The sequence below is a fragment of the Eumetopias jubatus genome, unplaced genomic scaffold, assembly GCF_037043125.1.
Source record: "Eumetopias jubatus isolate StellerSeaLion01/CBP00866 unplaced genomic scaffold, mEumJub1_p1.0 scaffold_1, whole genome shotgun sequence".
Lineage (NCBI taxonomy): Eukaryota > Metazoa > Chordata > Mammalia > Carnivora > Otariidae > Eumetopias > Eumetopias jubatus.
The window spans coordinates 146,808,373-146,827,393 of NW_028274807.1; the positions used below are offsets into that span (position 1 = coordinate 146,808,373).

General features: G+C 45.3%; 2 protein-coding genes across 4 annotated transcripts in view; one reads left to right on the top strand and one right to left on the bottom strand.

Annotated features, from left to right (window-relative positions):
- The window catches only part of ULK4 (unc-51 like kinase 4), a 616,362-nt gene extending 604,474 nt beyond the window's left edge, over positions 1-11,888 (top strand). For both annotated transcript variants that reach the window (XM_028107191.2, XM_028107192.2), the window contains exons 36-37: positions 9,021-9,106; positions 11,742-11,888. In XM_028107191.2, coding sequence (XP_027962992.2) covers positions 9,021-9,106; positions 11,742-11,805 — 150 coding nt within the window. In that variant the 3' untranslated portion in view covers positions 11,806-11,888. The remainder of the gene's footprint in view (positions 1-9,020; positions 9,107-11,741) is intronic.
- Positions 11,889-16,763: 4,875 nt separating this feature from the next.
- CTNNB1 (catenin beta 1) overlaps positions 16,764-19,021 on the bottom strand; it is a 39,500-nt gene continuing 37,242 nt past the window's right edge. The window contains exons 15-16 of one of the 2 annotated variants that reach the window (XM_028107196.2): positions 17,829-18,049; positions 16,764-17,366 (exon numbers count right to left, since the gene is read on the bottom strand). In XM_028107196.2, the coding sequence (XP_027962997.1) occupies positions 17,841-18,049 (209 nt within the window). In that variant the 3' untranslated portion in view covers positions 16,764-17,366; positions 17,829-17,840. Of the gene's footprint in view, positions 17,367-17,437; positions 17,526-17,828; positions 18,050-19,021 lie in introns of those variants that run through there. The other variant, XM_028107195.2, reaches the window with a different exon arrangement.

A 19,021-nucleotide genomic window follows, 5' to 3' on the forward strand; every position in this document is an offset into this window, starting at 1 on the left:
CCGATCATGTTCAAGTGACAGTAGCAGGTTGAATAAGTCATGTATTTGCCCAAAGTACGTTATCTGTTGTGGTTTTTTTAATATATATATCCTCAATTAAACAGCAGTGGAGGAATAGTCTTTCCAAGTTGCTCTTAATTCTGAGCTCCAATTTCCAGCTTTTTTCTGATCTTTTTCTTAAACACCCCATGTTTGGAGCCATCCTGTTTACCAAGGGAACGACATGTATTTAAGTATAATTCGTGTTTCCATTTTGATTGATTTTAGCCACACAGCTACGAGTCAGATGTCTCAGCGTGAGATAATGACTAGCACTCTATATTCAGCGGATACATTTTTATCATAACGAGGAGGAATGTGAGGCAGGCATGACTGACTGTTCTCAGGAAATGGACGACGTGTGGAAATAATGAAATCCACTCATGGACTTTTAGAGGTCCAGGAACCTTGGCTATAGTACATTATTGGAAAATAAAATTGAGTTTGTTTGTCTTGGCTTATGGGAATTAGCTGAGTGCAAGTAATGAAAATAGTAATTGCAGGAAGAAGTGTTATGTTTACACTCTTTGCCAGTCTCCTCTTACATTATTTATTTTCTTAAAGAGTCCCTGCAATGCTCTCTCTTGATGACTCTAATCACAGTCATGAGAAGTTCTCCAACGGTGGCTGAGCCAGAAATTCAGGATCGCAGGGGACAAGTGTCACTTCGACCTCATTGACATTTTTCTGTGGGTCTCAGTGTGCACAAAACATTCTCGGCTTCGATAGCACAAAAGAGAAAAGGTAGGATGGCCCTTGAACAGACCCGCAATTTGGGTTTCAAAAAAGTTTAAGTACCAAGAAAATAGAAGGTTCAGGGCCACACTGTGTGGTAGGTACAGTGGAATCTTTCTAAAATAAGGTTGGTTCCTATCTTAATTTATAACCTTCAGTGGCCTGAGAGGAGCCCAAACTCTGGGAGAAAGGAGTCATTCACTCCTAAGGATCATTTCAAAGCCACTGGAAATCCTAATATTGCCAGTTTGACTAATTACAGGAAATCGGTATCACAGGACAAAATAACTTAGCAGGGTAAATTAATTTATTTATTTTTATTTTTTTAATTAACATATAATGTATTATTTGTTTCAGAGGTACAGATCTGTGATTCAACAGTCTTGCACACTTCACAGCGCTCACCATAGCACATACCCTCCCCAATGTCCATCACCCAGCCACCCCATCCCACCCATCCCCCCCACCCCCCACCACTCCAGCAACCCTCAGTTTGTTTCCTGAGATTACGAGTCTCTTATGGTTTATCTCCCTCTCTGGTTTCTTCTTGTTTCATTTTTCCCTCCCTTCCCCTATGATCCTCTGCCTTGTTTCTCAAATTCCACATATCAGTGAGATCATATAATTGTCTTTCTCTGATTGACTTATTTCGCTTAGCATAATACCCTCTAGTTCCCACGTCGTTGCAAATGGCAAGATTTCATTTTTTTTGGCTGCATAATATTCCATTGTGTGTGTGTGTGTGTGTGTGTGTGTACACAATACACCACATCTTCTTTATCCATTCATCTGTCAGTGGACATCTAGGCTCTTCCCATAGTTTGGCTGTCGTGGACATTGCTGCTGTAAACATTGGGGAGCACGTGCCAGCAGGGTAAATTAAAACTCTTATCTTTTCAAAAATCATCCAGACCTTACTGCTGTGTCATTCTAGAGACCCAGTCAGACCTAGACAACAAGTAACGCATGAATGCTTTCCCTACTGTGTTTTCATTTCCCTGTCGCAGGACATCTTGGTTCCTTTCACTTTTTAGTGACTATGAATAAAGCTGCTACAGACTTTTTGCACACAGGTTCTTGTGCGAACGTAAATTTTCGGTGTACTTGGGTGAATACCTAAGAGTGCAATGGCTGGGCCATATGGTAAGACCATGTTTAATTTTATAAGAAAGTGCCAAACTATCTTCCAAAGTGCTGTACCATTTTGCATTCCAGCCAGCAACAAATGAGAGTTTCTGCTACTCTGCTTCCTGACCAGCATCCGTTGTTAGTTTTCTGAATGTTAGCCACTCTGATAGGGATGTAGTGGTATTGCTTTGCAGTTTTAATTTGTATTTCCCTAATGACAAATGGTGTTGAGTGCTTTGTCATGTGCTCATTTGCCACCCATAAGACTTTCTTTGGTAAATTGTCTATGCAGTTTTTCTGCCCATTTTTAACAGTCCACTGGGTTGTTCTCCTGCTGAATTTTAAGAGTTCTTTTTACATTGTGGTTAAAAGTCCTTTATCAGATATGTGACTTGCCAATATTTTCTCCTAGTCTGTGCTTATCTTACTCTCTTACCAATATTTTACAAAGAGCAAAGTTTTTAATATTGGTAAAATCCAATTTGTCAATTTTTTTTTTCAGGGATTGTGCTTTTGTTTTCTAAAAACTCATCAACAAAGCTAAGGTCACATAGATTCTCTCCTATATTTTCTTCTACAAGTTTTATAGTTTTACATTTTATACATTCAGATTCATGATTCGTTTTGAATTGTGTTTTATTTAAGGTATAAGATAGGTGCCTAGGTTCATGTTTTTGCATATAGGCATCCTTTGTTGTAGTACTATTTGTTCAAAAGAAGGCTCTCTCTGACCCATTCAGTTACCTTTGCGCATTTGTTACAATGTTGATAGTATTTGTGTGGGCCGATTTCTGGGCTATTAGTTCTGATCTACATGTCTGTCCCTCTGCCATACCATGTGGTCCCTGTAGCTACATAGTAAATCTTAAAATTGTGTAGTGTGGTTTCTCCAAATTTATTCTGCTTTTTTTCAAAATTGTTTTGGTTACTGTAGTTCCTTTGCCTTTCCATATAAATTCAGAATCAGCTAGTCTATATCTACATAAAATCCTTCTGGGAGGGGCACCTGGGTGGCTCAATCGGTTAAACGTCTGCCTTCAGCTCAGGTCATGATCCCAGGGTTTTGTGATGGAGCCCTGAATCAGGCTCCCTGCCCAGCGGGGAGCCTGCTTCTCCCTCTCCCACGCCCCCTGCTTGTGTGCTCTCTCTCTCTCTGTCTGTCAAATAAATAAATAAAGTCTTAAAAACAAAGAACAAAACTTCTGCGTCCCTTGTGATTTTGGTCTGCATGTTCCTGGGAGAAATTGAAAAGTATCCCATATAATTACGGTGTCTAATTCTTACACTGGTTTCATCATTTTTTAAAATTTATTTTTAGACTGTTATTAAGTGTATTTAGAATTTAGACTTGGTGTACATATTCCTGGTCAGTTGATCTTTTTATAAATATGAAATGTCTCTCTTTACCTGTAGTTAATGATCATTGGCTTAGAGTCTACCTTGTCTGATATTAGCTACACCAGCTTTCTTTGGCTTCTGTTTGTGTAGTGTCTTTTTTCACTCTTTAACCTTCATTTGTTCTGTGCCCTTATATCTAAAAAGGTGCGTTTCTTGTAAGCAATGTGTAGTTATGTTGTGTTTTGTTTATATCAAGACTGAAAAATCTTTGTCTTTTACTTGTAGTATTTGTTAAATGTACACTTAATGTAGATATTGATAATACTTGGACTTATGTGTACCACATTACTCTTAATTTTTGCTCCTTTTTCCTTCCCTCTTTGAGTTTCAGTCTTACTCTTTCTCTAGTTTCTTAACATGAAATCTTGGATTATTAATTTGAACCTTTCTTTGTGTTTAATGTTAAGTATTTAGTACTATAAATTTCTCTTTAAGCACTGCTTTAGCAGTGATATATTGTCATTTTTACTGTTAAAGTATTTTATTAAACTTTATTGTTAAAATATTTTCTAATTTTTAAATTTTCCTTGGGAAAATGATCTTTGGGTTATAGGAGTAAGTTGTTTAATTTTCAAAGGATTTGAGATATTCCTATTATCATTATTAATTTCTAAAAGTTTATGATCAAAAATATTTATATGGTTTCAGTTCTTTTATATTAGTTAAGATTTGTTTTATGATCCAGAATATTGTATACATTGGTGAATGTTCCTGAGTTTTTGGGAAAAAATGTATATTCTGTTATTGATGGGTTTAGTGCTCTACAAATGTCAATGAGATCCAGTTAGTTAATGGTGTGGTTCAACTCTTCTGTATCCTTGCTGATTTTTTTTTCCTGCTAATCCTATCTATTACTATGAAAGTAGGTTTGAAGCATCCAACTTCAGTTGTAGAGTTATCTGTTTTTCCTTTCAGTTGTATCAGTTTTTGCTTTGTGTATTTTTAATTTCTTTTGCTAAATGAGTGCACACTTATTGTTATATCTTCTCGATGACAAAACCTTTTTATCAGAATGTTATATCCCTATTTATCCTTGAGAATTTTTTTGTTCTGAAGTCTTCTTTGATATTAATGTAGTCACTCTACCTTTCTTTTGATTCATGTTTGGATAGTATACCTGTTTTCATCCTTTTACTTTTAACCAACCTATCTCTACTTGAATTAAGATTCTTGTAGACAGTATATAGTTGGGTCATTTTTATGTCATGTAGAAAAATCTTTTACTTGCTGCATTTGGATCATTTACATTTAATGTAATTCTTGATATGTTAGGATACAGTCTACCTTTTTATTTGTTTATCCCCTCAGTTTTCATTTTGTTTTTTCTTTCCTGACTACGTTTAAGCTATTTAACATTTTGTATACTGTATTTTTTAAGACTTCTATAAGTTTTTTTTACTACTGTATTTTTTACTATCTCTTTGTATAAGTTTTGTTAGTGGTTGCTATGGGGATTATAAAAGATTTTCCTTTTCACAATCTACTTATAATCAGTATTTTACAACTTCAGTTGTAAATAGAAACCCTACCACCTTATAGATTCCTCTATCCTCCCCCCTTTATGTTCCATTTCTCTTATGTCTACATATGTTGAAAATCCCATGGGACAATATTATATGTTCTGCTTTTCTACCATCAAATGTATTTTAAAGAGAGAGAATAGTCTGTTGTGTTTACCCAGATATTTACCATTTCTGTTGCTCTTCCTTCATTCCTCATGTTCCAAGTTTCCTTCTGGTGTTATTTCCTTTCTCTCTGAAGAGTTTCCTTTTTTTTTTTTTTCCTTAAGTGTATTTTTTATTTATTTTTAAGTAATCTCTACCCCCAATGTGCGGCTGAAACTCACCACTCCAAGATCAAGAGTCACATGCTCTTCTGACTGAGCCAGCCAGGTGTCCCTGAAGGGAAGGTTTCCTTTAGTAATTCTTTAGACAAGTTCTGCTTCTATTAGTTTTCCTTCACCTGAGAATGTTTTTATTTCACCTTAATTCCTGAATGATATTTTTGCTAGATGAAGAATTCTAGTTTGATACTTTTAGCCCTTTAAAAATGTTGTGTCTGTCACTCTCTTCTGACCTCAGTGTGATGAGAAATCCACAGTAATTCAAATCAGTGTTCCCCTATAAGTACATACTTTTTTTTTTTTTTTTTTTTTTTTTGCTAGCTTTCACAATTCTTTCTTTGTCCTCAGCAAATCTGATTATGATGTGTTTGGATGTGGATTGTTTGGGTTTATGTTATTTGAGCATCTATCACTTTTTTTGACTCTGTAGATTTATGTCTTTCATCACACTTGGAATAGTTTTAGCTAAGATTTCTTCAAGTACTTTTCATCCATTCATGCTCTGCCCTCTTATTCTGGAACTCCAGTGACACAAACCTTTTGTTATTGTCCCACAGGTCCCTGAGGCTCTGTTTGTGTCTTCAAACGTTATTTCCCTCTGGTTGCTCTGATTGGATCATTTCTCTTTATCTGTCTTCAAGTTCACTGCCTCTTTCCATTATGCTAATGAATCCATTTGTCACGGTTTTTAAAACTGGGGGGTTATAATTTTAGCTTTAAATTTTCATTTGGTTCTCCTTTATATTGTCTAATTTTTTTACGTTCTATTCTAATACTTCATTCTATTTTAATACTACTCTAATACTTGTTTTAAGAGTGTTACATTCTATTTTAATACTTGTTTCAAGAGCATTAGTGAGTACTTGTTATAATTTTTACAAGACTCTGTTTTTGTCAAATAATTCCAGCATTTGTGTCATCTTGTTATTTATTTTGTGTTGTCTTTTCTCATGTGAGTTGAGATTTTCATGGTTGTTTGGATGCTGAGCAATTTTGGATTTTATGTTGGCTATTTTAAATATTATATTATGAGACACTGTGCCTAGTTGGAACCCTACAGAGACTATTGATACTTTCATTTGAGCAAGCAATTATGTTGGTTGTGATCAGGCTGTAGGTTAAAATAGTAATTTGAATGTCAGTTCAGTTTCTAAGCATTGCAATGCTATTTGGGTCTGTCTTGTATGTCCATCCTCTAAAGGTCAGTCTGGGATCTGGACAGAGGTTTATTAGCTCAGTTCCCTAAGTTTTTGGTATGCTATCTGAATCAGTTCCATGCATGCACACATTGAGGGTAAGCCTACGAGTTTATAAACAGTTTTATGGGGTTTGTTTCTCAGGCTCTTCCTGATTTGTTACCTCCCCAGTACTTTTCTGGTTTCTTGCATCTTCCATTTTCTGTCTGGCTCACTTGCTGCCATGTCTGGGCTAACCACTGGTGAGAACAGAGCGGGTGGGGAGGGGGTTAGTTTTTGCTGGGGCTCCTGTCACTGACTGCTAGTGCTGCTGCCACTGCCTTCACAGAATTGCCTGGGGCCTGGGATAAAAGAACTGAGGAAAAGGAGAGGGATAAAAACCTGGAGGATTTTATCTGTTCCCTGTGAGCTTTTGGGAGTTTCCTTTCCCATTCCTGCATCCTGGTTTCCCCTGGAGCTCTCGCTCCTGCTCCACAATGCTGACTTCAGCCAGGCTATACTGGAGGAATAGAAGTGGTGAACTCACCACCAGTTTGGTGGTGCTCTGAATTCAGTGCATTTCCCCAGTCTACCTGTTGCTGTTCACTTTTCGGTGTTCCCAAATAGCTGTGCTGTGCATTCTGTTCAGGTTTTATACCTGCAGTTAGAGGGAGACAAAGGGTGGCATATGTTTTCTCAGCCTGACCCAGAGCTAGAACCTCTGATGGATATTATTTAAAATATTTATTTTCTAATTAACTCATCTTTATATACAGGACAACTGATGTTATTAATAGTTCAGTTAAGGGGCACCTGGGTGGCCCAGTCGGTTGAGCATCTGACTCTTGGTTTTGGCTCAGGTCGTGATCTCACTGTTGTCGGGATCGAGCCCCACTTTGGGCTCCTCACTGAGCAGGGAGTCTGCTGGAGGTTCTCTCCCTCTGCCCCTCCCCCACTCACACGCACTCTCCCCCTCTCTAAGATAAATAAATCTTTAAAAAAAGTAAGAGTTCAGTTAAGTGGCCGAATCACATAGTTTTGGCATCATTTATGGCTACATTTAGGTCAGCTGCACATGATGCTCACTGTCATTTTCTATTTGCACCTTTTAACTCGCCTTGTGAGCAAATGTAGTCTTGTTGTTTCTTTGCAACTTGTGGGATAATTGCCTCGGAGCGCAGCCTCTGCACACAGTCCCACGGTAGGGCTGGTCAGGGCAGTGATTCTGGGCATAGCTCAACTGAGTTGTATGCGGCACAGTTTTGAGAAAAAATCCAGTGGGAATTCTCTCTGAAGACCCTGTAGTGTTTGTGCTTACTTCAGACATAATTGAACTACAGCTGGCGTTTTCAAATAGCAGCCTTTGAACTCATCAAGTTGGGTGTAATTTCAGAACAAATTTACAGGCATCTCTTTTAAGATGCAAATCTTTGCAGAAATCACACCTGATGTAGTTGAGCTGGCAGCTGGTCGCTGGCACACTCAGAAGGTGGGATAGGATCTCTGTGGAGGTGCAAATTCACTCACGTGTAATTTAGAGTCCGTGTTAAGGTCTAATTACCCCTGCGGCCTTCCCAGCACCATGAGTGATTGATTAAGAAATGTTCAGCCTCTTCTTGAGAACCTGGGAAATGATAATCCAGCCCTGGTCACCATGATCAAGTGGAAGGACAAAGATCACCTGAGCATTGGAGGGCAGCTGAGGCCAGCCTGGTTCTAGCTTCAGGGTGGGGTTAGGATTGGCCTCCGGGGGTACCTCTGTTGTGTCCCCTTAATCTCACTAAGCCTCCATGATCTCATCTACAAAACACCCTACGTGCTTACCTTGCAAGGTGAATAAATAAAAAGAATAGATGAGAAAGTTGACAGGAGACTGCAGAGCCTTCTGAAAGGTAAAGCGCCATGCAAATGTTTATTATAAAATGTTATTTTTATAACAAAGACAAAAATAGGGCACAGAAGTTGAATTAAGAGGAGCAATTTTCATACTAGATCAAGATTCATTCCTAAAGCCTTCTCTTCTTGCCTCGCAGATGTGGATTTTTACAGAGGGCTTTATGAAGAGGTCTCCGGAAGCCCGGGTTGGGTCCAGTCCCATCTAGGCCTTTCCAACCCTGAGAGTATATGATTCAGCTTATAGGCACCACAGACCCAGAGATTCCCATGTGTTTTTCCTGTTCCAGGACCATGGCATTGAGCCAGGGCGCAGTCCCCAGGGTACTCGGGAAGGGGTATGTGCCCTGGTTTGGTTATTAGTACTTCTTCCCTCAGGCCCCACAGATCTCCAGGCACCCAGAACTGTGATTCTTCTGTCCGTATGAAAGAAGTTGTGTTGGGCTCAAGGCCCCAAGGAGTCCTGTCTCTAACAACTGGAAAAGTTCATTCACCATCATTTGCTCTAACTCAGAAGTTCAGGCTTCCAGAACACAAACTTTCCTGAGGGACCCACAGGAGGCACCCCACCCTGAACTGGCCTATCTCCAGCCCCAGTGGACTCCCTTCTGCTCACCACCGCCCCCCCCCCCCCCCGCCAACAGGGGCCGCCACTCTCTGCCTCTAGTGCTCTGGTCAGCAGTGCCCTGGGGCGGGGACTCGGGGCATGCTCCCTAACACCGCCAGTCGCCTGAGACCCAGAGTGCCCATCCAATGGGGCCCGAGTCAGGGATGGGCCAGCCAACCACTTTCGTCTCCCTCCCTTGCAGGTCACATCCAATAAGAAGCACCTGGAGAGGCTTAAGGATGCTGGCAGCCTTCTGCAGGCTCTGGAGTGGCTGGCCCCGGCTGGGGGGTAAGTTGGCCCCGGGAGGAGCAGTGTAGAGTCTATGGGGCTTCCCCACACCCCAGGACCCATGCCTTTCAGCCTGTCATTGCCAGTGTAGGAGGGGCCGCTGTGCCCCTCCACCCTCCGGGCATCCCCACTGTGCTGGTGGTGGGGGTTTGGGGAGGTCAGCGGCGGGGGCGGGGGGGGGGAGTAGAATGTCTTAGCCCTGCTGGGGGAGGTATATTCCCATTTATAGGGAAGAGAGATGGGGGCAGGGACGGCAGGAGGGGATGTGATGAACCTCACAAGGAAGGCAGTGGCCAGCCCGTGCACACATGGCCTCATCGTCACCACCTTGCAGGGGTTTGGGCAGGGCTGGGGTCAGGACTGACAGCACCAGGCTGTCTTCCTTGGCCACGTCTTCAGGGAAAACTTGGAACCTGTAGAACAGACTGTGTGTCACCCAGAAGCTGACAGTGTGCGGTTAGGTCAGCCTCCTAGTCCTCAGCTCTCCACTCGGCGTGTGCAGTATTTCCTGGCAGTGAGCTCCACAGCCTGGGGCTGCCCTGTCGCCCAGGAGTGCGTCACTCGCTGTGAAGGCGGGCACCGCTATCATCTTGGTAAAATAAGGGCCACAGGGAGGGTTCATCCCACAGTGACACCCCCCCCCCAAACACACAGATCCTGGACTTGAGAGGCGGTGGCAGGGGGCGGGGGGGAGCTTACAAGTTGTTACACTAAATCTGAACTGTTAATGCCAAGTGACCAAAGAAAAATTCATGGGAATAAGAAGAAAGTTGCCTGCAGTCAGACTGTTGAGGATGGCTCACTGTGCGTGACGGTGCCAGAGCCGGGCTTGCAGTCGGGCCGCTGTCCCCAGAGCTGAGGGAGGTGCCGGGTGCCACAGTCCCCTGAGCTGCTGTCTGGGGTACCGGGCCTTCACTGGGCACGCAAGACACGGAATGGGTGCTAGGGTTTCCTGGTTGGTTTTCAGAACCACAGTGTTCTCTGAATTCTGCTTCCTGGTGTCTTGGGTTCAGTTTTAATTTGAAGAAAAATACATGGCTGGGGTATTGCTAAGAAGTGGTCTGTGGGGAAGGGATGCCATCACCTAGACAACCCCAGTCCCTCTCCTCCCAAGTTTAAGCCAAAGAGGGAGGTTATCCGTGGTCTCTTTGAGGTGAGGGGGAGGAACAGGCTAGCTTTGGCGGGGGATGGGGGGGGCCTCCTTGCTCTGCTGGGCCCCTGTGGTGTAAGACATGGCCAGGGACTCCCTAGGCTGGGCCACAGAGTATGTGGCATCTGTCCCCAGAGACCTGGTCTTGGGCCATGATGAAGCCACTCTGAGCGGATGCATGCCAAGGAGGGCCTCCCCGGGAGAGCCACTGCAGACAGGAGTTGAGCGGAGAGCCCCACGAGCCCTTCCTTTCCAGCACCTGCCTCTGTGGGAGCCCTCAGCCAGCAGGGGCCTCCAGCTGTCTGGAGGCCAAAGCCAGCACCCCTCAGAGCTGGACCCAGATTTGGACAAAATGTATCAAAACATAGCTCAGTGCTCCACAAAGCTGGGAGCCCCTCCTGCACACCCACCCAACACTGCAGCAACTGAAATGCCTACACCAGGCAGATCTCAAGAGTTGGGTTGGGGAGGTTGCTGCTAAAGAAGTTGTCTTGTTTGGGCTCCGTTCGGCTGGCGCAACCAGAAAAGGTCTTATGTTGACCAAGAATGAGCGGGTGGCCGGGCTCTCAGTTCCAGTGTGGCGCTGCCAGAGGTCGGTGCACCTCCTTGCCTGTCACGGGGGCCTCTGGGCTGCTCTGGTGGGCAGGGTGGGCGGCAGAACTCCCACCAGCCTAGCTTTGACTCAGCCGGGATCAGGTGGAGTTCAAACCCATTCTTGCCATCCCTTGGGACCTTTGATGCGCACAGCAGGAAAGCGCAGCACCGTCTCCTGTCCACAGCCCCGTCCACTGTGACCCACTGCTTATGCAGCGCCCCCAACCCTGGTTATTTGGCGACAGCTCTATTTCTGTGTAGTCAGGAGTCTGCCATGAGCTAATTTTATACTTCAAGGCAGTGCCGTATGTCGTTCTTTTCCTTGCTAACAGTTGTTAAGGCACAGGTTTCAATTAGCTCCAGTAGCGAATTTTCCACGTTAAGCTCTTGACTGCACATCCACACCTATTAGAGTAAGAAACGCAATGCCTCCTGGCTGATTGGCCAGGAAGTGGCAACATGGAGCAGGGAGAGCCAGCATCAGAGGCAGGTCTGGAGTCTTGGCCCTTGTGCCCAAGTCAGCTGCAGGCCGGCTCTGGGCAGGCCCGTTGCAGGACCTGGGCTAGGCAGGGACTGGCTGCTGACTTGCCCTTACAGCTCAGTGTCAGGTGGGCGGGGCGGGGGGGGCGGGCGGCCAGGAGCTCAGGCCTGGTTTAGGGGTGCCCGCAAGGCCAGTTCGGAGCCCTCTGGGACTGTGGGCTGAGGGGGTTCTCACCTTGAAGCCCTGGAGCCTGAGTGTCCTGCTTCTGCACCTCAAAGTGATACACAGGGCAACTTTATGAAGGAGCTGGTCCATCAGATACTCAGGTACAAAAGAGGCCAGCCCCTTTGGAAGAGGGCGCATTTTGCCCTGGAGGTGGCTAAGTGTTTCTGCTCTGGTTTTTCTCACAGTTCGTCTGCTGACAGTGTGGTGGCTTCCTTGGCCTTGGAAATCCTCCAAGCTGCTGGACACTAGGCAAGAAGACACTTAGCACAAGCCTGTTCTGCAGCACCAGCCTTTGGCTACACACATTCACATCGCCACCTGTAGCTCTAATAAAGGACCTAATAAAGTCAGCTGAACCCAGAACCTTCTGGCTGAGGCGTTCTCACTAACCCTGGGCCCTAGGAAACCCACTCAGAACGGAGTGGTTCCTTCATTCCTGCGGGATGCATCTGGAAAACACAGGTTTGCTAGCTGTTCTGAGAATGTGCTTTCCCTGTGTGTGTGTGCAAGGTAGGCCTCCACGAAAGCCTGTGCTGATCAGGGACACGAAGAGCCACAGTTCTCAGCCTGCGGCATCTGTGAGCATCTTTCACCAGAGAAGATTTAAAAGACAGGACTAGGCGTGTAATGCTCTCCAGCCGCAGCTCCAGAGCAAGCCTGTGGAAACTAGTTTTAGCCTCTTGTCTTCCTCCCACTTTTACCTCCCACTTTTTACCTTTCAGGGACAAACTGAATCCACGAATCCTGGGGAGGGCTGGGCAAAGCTCCACAAACAGGCAGATGGTGCAAAGTTTGCCTAAAGGATGCATGCAAAACGCTTGAGGAACCCTGGCTTCCTTGAAGGTCTGCCCATCTAGGTGTTGCGATTGGGGGGGGGGGGTGTTTCTACTTTGATGCCAACCTCTGCCAATTACCCCCTTTGTCCTTAAAACCTTTCCAGCTTCTTCCTATGTTCTGTCACACATATGCCCTTAAACCTCCTATGAATGTAAGAAGCCCATGGAAATATTTGGTGGACACTGCAGAAAGGTGCTGGGACCGTGATACTGAGGAAGGCTTACTCTTGAATGTGGCCTGGAAGGTAGGGTTGGGTCCTGGGCAGCTCGAACTATGTGAGCAAGTTGAGCCCCTTCCTTAGCCTCTCTGGGGCCCGTAGGAAAGGGCATGCAGGCGGAGTGGGCGGGATAAGCACCAGGGGGCGCATAGGTGGCCCCATCTGTTGCATCACAGGAAGCTGGTCACGTTGTCACCAACAGCCCCACCTTGCCGCCTGGTCTGGGTAGTCTGCCAGCCTCCATGCCGTTTGTACTGAAAACAGCAGTTCTCTGTGCCCAACTCCATCAGGAGCCTAGGTGTTACCTTATTTACTCGCCACCACAGCTGACAAAAGCAGGCTGCCTTAGCTTCATTTCCCGAGAGAAAACAGGCTCAGAGGGGCCGGTCCGGCTTCCCAAGGCCCCAGAGTCTGGTTGAACCAAGGAACTGACTCCACAGCCTTTGTGTGCCCCGCAGCGGGGTACCCAGAGGTTGAGCTGGGAGCAGTCACGGCGCAAGAGTGGCCCACACAGTCTCCTTCCGTGTCTCCTAGGCTACTCACCGCCCATGGTGAGGACGCTCCATGCCCCACTCATTTTGCCTGTGGTCCTGGGGTGGGGGAGAAGCTGGAGGCCTGGCCCTCAGCTCGTCGCCTTGCCGGCTGGGTCCAGCAAACAGGCAAGGGTCTCCCCATTTTCCCAGGAAACAAATCTGTTCTCTCCCTTCATTCAGTTCTTGGGGGAACTGCCCTGGAGTTCTGTGCCTGGAGTCTTCCCAGAAGGTACTTCAGAGCACCGGAAGATTCTGCCTTACCCTTTTTAGTTAAGGGCACAGAGTCGTCTTTGCTGTTTGAGGTGAAAACAGAAAAGTTTTAACATTCCAGAATGGTCTTGTTGGATGGACCCTTCTTGGCCCGGAGCCCCTCAGCACTGCCTTTTTCAGGAAAAGCTATCTGAGTAGGCACGGGACAAGCAGGGCGAGTGCTTGGCCTAGGGTGCTGGGGCACTGAGGCTAGCGCAGGCCAGGCTTCACAGGGACGTGAGGCTGTCATCCTGGAGTTAGGGGATCCTTATTATTCTCATAAGGGCGCCAAGTGGAAAGGAGCAGCCCTGGCCCCACAGGCATAGGGGACACGAACAGGCCTATGGGACACGAACAGGCCTGGCTGGGGCAGCAGGTGGCCTAACCCTTCCTTGCCCTCCCCATGTGAGGCCCATACCCTCCTATCTGGCTTCCCCAGCTGGCTCCAGTTCTAAGAGAAGAGCTGGCCCCTGGCTCCTGGCCCATCAGAGCTCTCAGGATTCTGGCAGTGGCAAGGGGCCCAGACCCAGGCACCTACTGGCCCTCAGTCTCCCTACTTTCATGCTTCAGCTATTTGCTCTTTAACCGGCTACGACCATCAGCTGAGCCTCTTCAGGGACAAATGGGGTCACAAGTTGCAGAGCAGATTGGGGAGCCAGAGATGACCAGGTGAATGGCTGCACAGAACTACCGTTCCCTCCGTGAACAGCAGGCCCAAAGCTTCAAGACCTGGCCTTAACTTACAGCCCGAGAGCAGATGCCCAGGGGAGGGGTCTGTCCATCTAAAGAGCCACACCCTGGCCACAGGTCTCCTGAGAGGAGGGGGAACAATCATCGGGGCAGCTACGGCTGGTGGGTCTGTAGGATGCAGCAAGAGAATTTTCTCTTACAGTTCTCTGTACTTGTCTAGCTCTTCATGGTTCCCCTATTACCCTGAGGCTTTTCAAGATTATCTCACGAGGTTCTCAGGTCAATTCTGTGACTACACGCAGGCTTTATCCCTGTGACACAGCTCAGAAAGTGGGACCTCTGGGGGCTAAGGCTCTTGGCTTGAAGCAAGATTCCTTTTCTCCCTTCCCTGGTGACAGAAAAATATGGTGGCAGAATCCATGGATTGATACAGGAGCTGAGGTAGGAGCTTCAGGAACGAACTGGTAGGGAAGCAGGGCGGGCGGGGACAAGACCAGCCAAGGCTGAGGCGGCCGTGAAAGCTTCAGTGGGGCTGAGGAGGGAAGTAGAGGGGACGGGAAGCCAGAAGTCACAGCTCAGACTGAGGACCAGGGAGGTGTGGAGCCCTGATGTGAAGGAACACTGGTCTTTCTTGTAAATGCCGTTTAGGGCCCTTACTGTAGGGGCAGTAAGGGCAGCCTGTCACCTGCCTCTAGCTCACTCGTGGGGTGGGGAGGGGCAGGGGACTCCCCCCAGTATGCCGACAGAGGAGGAAAAGGAAGCACCATCTTCTCAGCCTGGCCTCTCACTCGGCCATTGCATCTGGTGGGTGACTCACTCAAGGCAAGGTAAGGCCATTTTAAATTCTCACCTATCAGAACAAAATAACTGCAATCGACTGGGCACTCTCCCCTTTATAAACCAAACAGCATGATTCAGACCTGTTTTTATTACAGAAATCAAAAATTAAAAAGCATATTTAAAATCTTTCACTGTCAAGGATTCAAATAATCAGATCGAAGCCTCATGTCTAGAACATCTGCTCCACCATGGAAAAGAGCTGTGTTCTTCAGCTTAGTGGCGGTCATTGCAATGGGATCAAATGTTGTAGGCGCCCCCCTCTCCCCAGGTAACCACTATTCTGATTTCTGTAGAAATCCCATCACCTCCTTGCTTTTGTTTTTACCATCCATGGGTGATGTCCTCCTTTTATTCGATCAGTGAGGTCCTACAGCATGCAGTCTGTGACTTGCTTTTGGTCAGTCCTGTTTGCGGTATCCACACACTGCCGTGTGAAGCTGTAGTTCTCTACCGCAGCACGGCTGTTCTCTAGGACGGATACAGTGGTTCTCGGACACATGGGCTGTTGTGCAGTGCTCTCCCAAGCCATAATAATGGAGTTCGAGGCAAAAGAAAAATCATTAATACCGACCCTACTTGTCTTTAAAATCTTGGTATTTTGTGGGTCATGATTTTTTTTTTACCCCTGCATTTTCATTTTTTCCAAATGGCTACCAACTGTTCCATACCTTTACTTTTAAAAAAGTCCCTCTCTTCACACTGACCTCCAGTGCTACACCTCGAAAGTACCATGTCCACATCTTCCACTTTCTCCGTCTTCTGTAGCTGCCTTTGGGCCAGTAACTGCTAACTCCCTCTACCCTTTTAGTTAGGCCCTGACCTAACTAGAGCAAGTCTCTCCCCTCATTCTTCCCAAGTGTCTTGGCCATTCTTGGTGCCTTGTATTACTGAATACTTGCAGAACCGCCTTGCTGAATCAGAGTAACTTTACATTTTTAAGTGGAACTTCAAAACTATGATGATTTTAGGCAAAGCTCTGAAAATGTTTTCTAAGTTCTTTAAATAAAACACCCTGCTGTGGTACCTTATGTGAAACTTCCTGTGATACTGGCATGATTCTGTCACACACTGGAAGGAACCTGAAACCATCCACCTCCCCAGGTACAGGGTCTCCTCTCCGATCCCTATTACACTTTAGACCACAGTGGCTTTCATAAAACTTCAGCCAAAAGGAAGTGAACAGGTTTATCTAATAGTCACGATCTTAATCAAATAAAAATACCCGGTAACTCAAACAGCTCTCCCTAAGCACAAAACACTTTCACTCTTTCTGAAGACCAAAACGCAAGTCTTAACAGGTCCACTGACTCTGCCCTGAGGTATGAACGAAGGCTTGTCAGACCTACCGCCAGGATGACAGGATTACCTGGCAGACAGGTGGAAGAAGGCTCCATTCCGGTCTGATTATGTCCATGATAAACATCAACACTTAAACCATCTTAATTTTCAGTTCAAAGGGGAGTTGAAGGAATTCCCCTCTCCATTATGTGAAGGTGCTTGAAATCCAAATCCAGGTAGCTAATTTTTCATTATTATCTTAATAGAAAGGATCCATCTGATGGTGTCTGGAGTGGGGGAAGCCTATATGGCTTTCAGTCTGGTTCCATGTAGCCCAAAGATGATATGACATGCCTTTGAATTGAGGTTTCTGGTGCCACTTAACCCAGGACCCACTGTTAAAGAAACTTGGCAAACAAGGCAAACAATCCCATCTGGATGTAAGGCTCGCTCTCTCTCTCATTACAACTTCAATTATACCACTATGTGTGTTTTCCTCAGGATGAAGCTGAATAAACTATCCTCACAAACCAGTTAATGACAAGGAGAAAAAGGTGACACAATCGAATGAATTAAAAGTTTAATTCTGAACCACTTTTATAACCGCATTTTCTCTTGAAGCATCGTATCACAGCAGGTTACAACAACTTTGGGATAAAAGGCAAATGGTAAACTGTCCAAAACAAGGTTCCAAATAACACCTCTTACTGATTTACCCTACCCATACATATCCCAAATAAAGTTTTTGATCAAAAACATGAAATAGATCCACCTGCTTATTTTAAGCATATTAAAAAGGAAACTAATTGGACCATTTCTATTTGTCTATTTTATACAAAAAGGCTACACAATGTTACACTTTATTCAGATTACAATTAGAGTGATTATGAATTAGTGTTCTACACCATTACTCAATTCTTAAAAATTAGAAATTGCTGTAGCAGTATTCACTATAACTTAACACTACGAGAGACTTAAAAAACTAACAGTTACTGCAAAAAAAATTAAAGAGCTACTTCAAAGCAAGCAAAGTCAGTACCATTACAGATATTTAAAAAAAATTTAACAAGCAAGGCTAGAGTTTGATAAATTCCATATCTTGTGATCCATTCTTGTGCATTCTTCACTTCTTGAGTCACTCCCAAAATCCATTTGTATTGTTACTCCTCGACCAAAAAGGACCAGAACAAAAAGTTTACTTCAATTGTTCCCATAGGAAACTCAGCTTGGTTAGTGTGTCAGGCACTTTCTGAGATACCAGCCCACCCCTCGAGCCCTCTCAGCAACTCTACAGGCCAATCACAATGCAAGTTCAGACAATACAGCTGTATAAAGAGAGAAAGGCTGCTATTAATGTTTAAAACAGCAAATGTTACTCATTTGAGTATTAAGTTGCAAAAGCTGTGGCAAAAAACATTAAAGTTAATAACTTCCACATATGACCACTTAACCAGAAATCTGAGAACAGTCAAATGTTCTAAGACATCTCCTTTCAAAGTATGTATCTGTTTTGGTGGCAGATTTACAAATAGGCCTAAACCACTCCCACCCTACCAACCAAGTCTCTCTGAAGTTCTGTAGGCAGAGTAAAAGTATTTTACCCAAACTGGCTTTTTTTAACTTCTTACCTAAAGGATGATTTACAGGTCAGTATCAAACCAGGCCAGCTGATTGCTGTCGCCTGGAGGCAGCCCATCCATGAGGTCCTGGGCATGCCCCAGATCTGGCAGCCCATCAACTGGATAGTCAGCACCAGGGTGGTGGCCACCCATCTCATGCTCCATCATGGGGTCCATACCCAAGGCATCCTGGCCATATCCACCAGAGTGAAAAGAACGATAGCTGGGATCTAGAGTAGTCGGGATGGAAACAAAAGGAGCAAGGGACAGAGAGAAAGAGGAGAAAGACATTAAAGTTAACGCTAAGGCGTGAGCCTTCAATAGCAGCGAACTCATCTCAGAAAGCAGGCCTTTCTAGCCTGTTCAACTTCTAGCTTTCTTCAACCAAGTAATTACTCACTGCCAGGCCACCCACAAGGTTATACAAAGTCTGTTTCCAGGAGAGGCAGACCAGCAGGTTCTAACCACACCATCCGTTTACCACCGAACATTTTGTGTTTGCTTCAGTAGAGACATAAAATCCCTGAGGAGGGGCAGCAAGCAATCTACTGTGTGTATGACCGCCCAGGCATCAACAAGTCATGGGCAAGAGATGAAAGCAAAAGCAAGGCAGTCTGGCGGATATAATCTATCTTTTGCAGAGTCCAGTATTACAAAGGAACTGAGAAAACTCAAGCTGCCGTTTCCAATGAAACCTTTACGTTAAGGGTTGACATTTAGATCTCTGTCACGTAAGACGCCTATGAGCTTCAGTGGTTTAATACTTAGGAAAACCCAGATGAGATTATAAACATAAGGTGAATAGTTGTATTTGCTCCCGGTCTACCCCATGCTCCATCTCCATTACCCAGATTTGAATGAGCTTTTCGGAATGCCGTGATAACAGAACTGTGCAGATCCACCCCAGATCAGAGCTTGGAGCCAGAGTTCCCCATATTCTTACTTCCTGGGCAGGTTGCAGACACAGAGATTATGGGTTCTCTGACCAAAAAAGGGACTACACAGGCAACTTGTCATGTTCTGCACTGCAGAGGCCCAGCAGTCATGACACATATTTGTTGGTGTGATCCTGCCGCCTGCTCAGTGTGCGGCTCCGAATTCCCTAGGCTCCACGAGAGCTACTGCTGCTGACTCTGGCATTTCAGAAGTGCCTTTAACTGCTGCCACTACTTTCCTGCCAACACTGGTTTCCCAGATGAGCA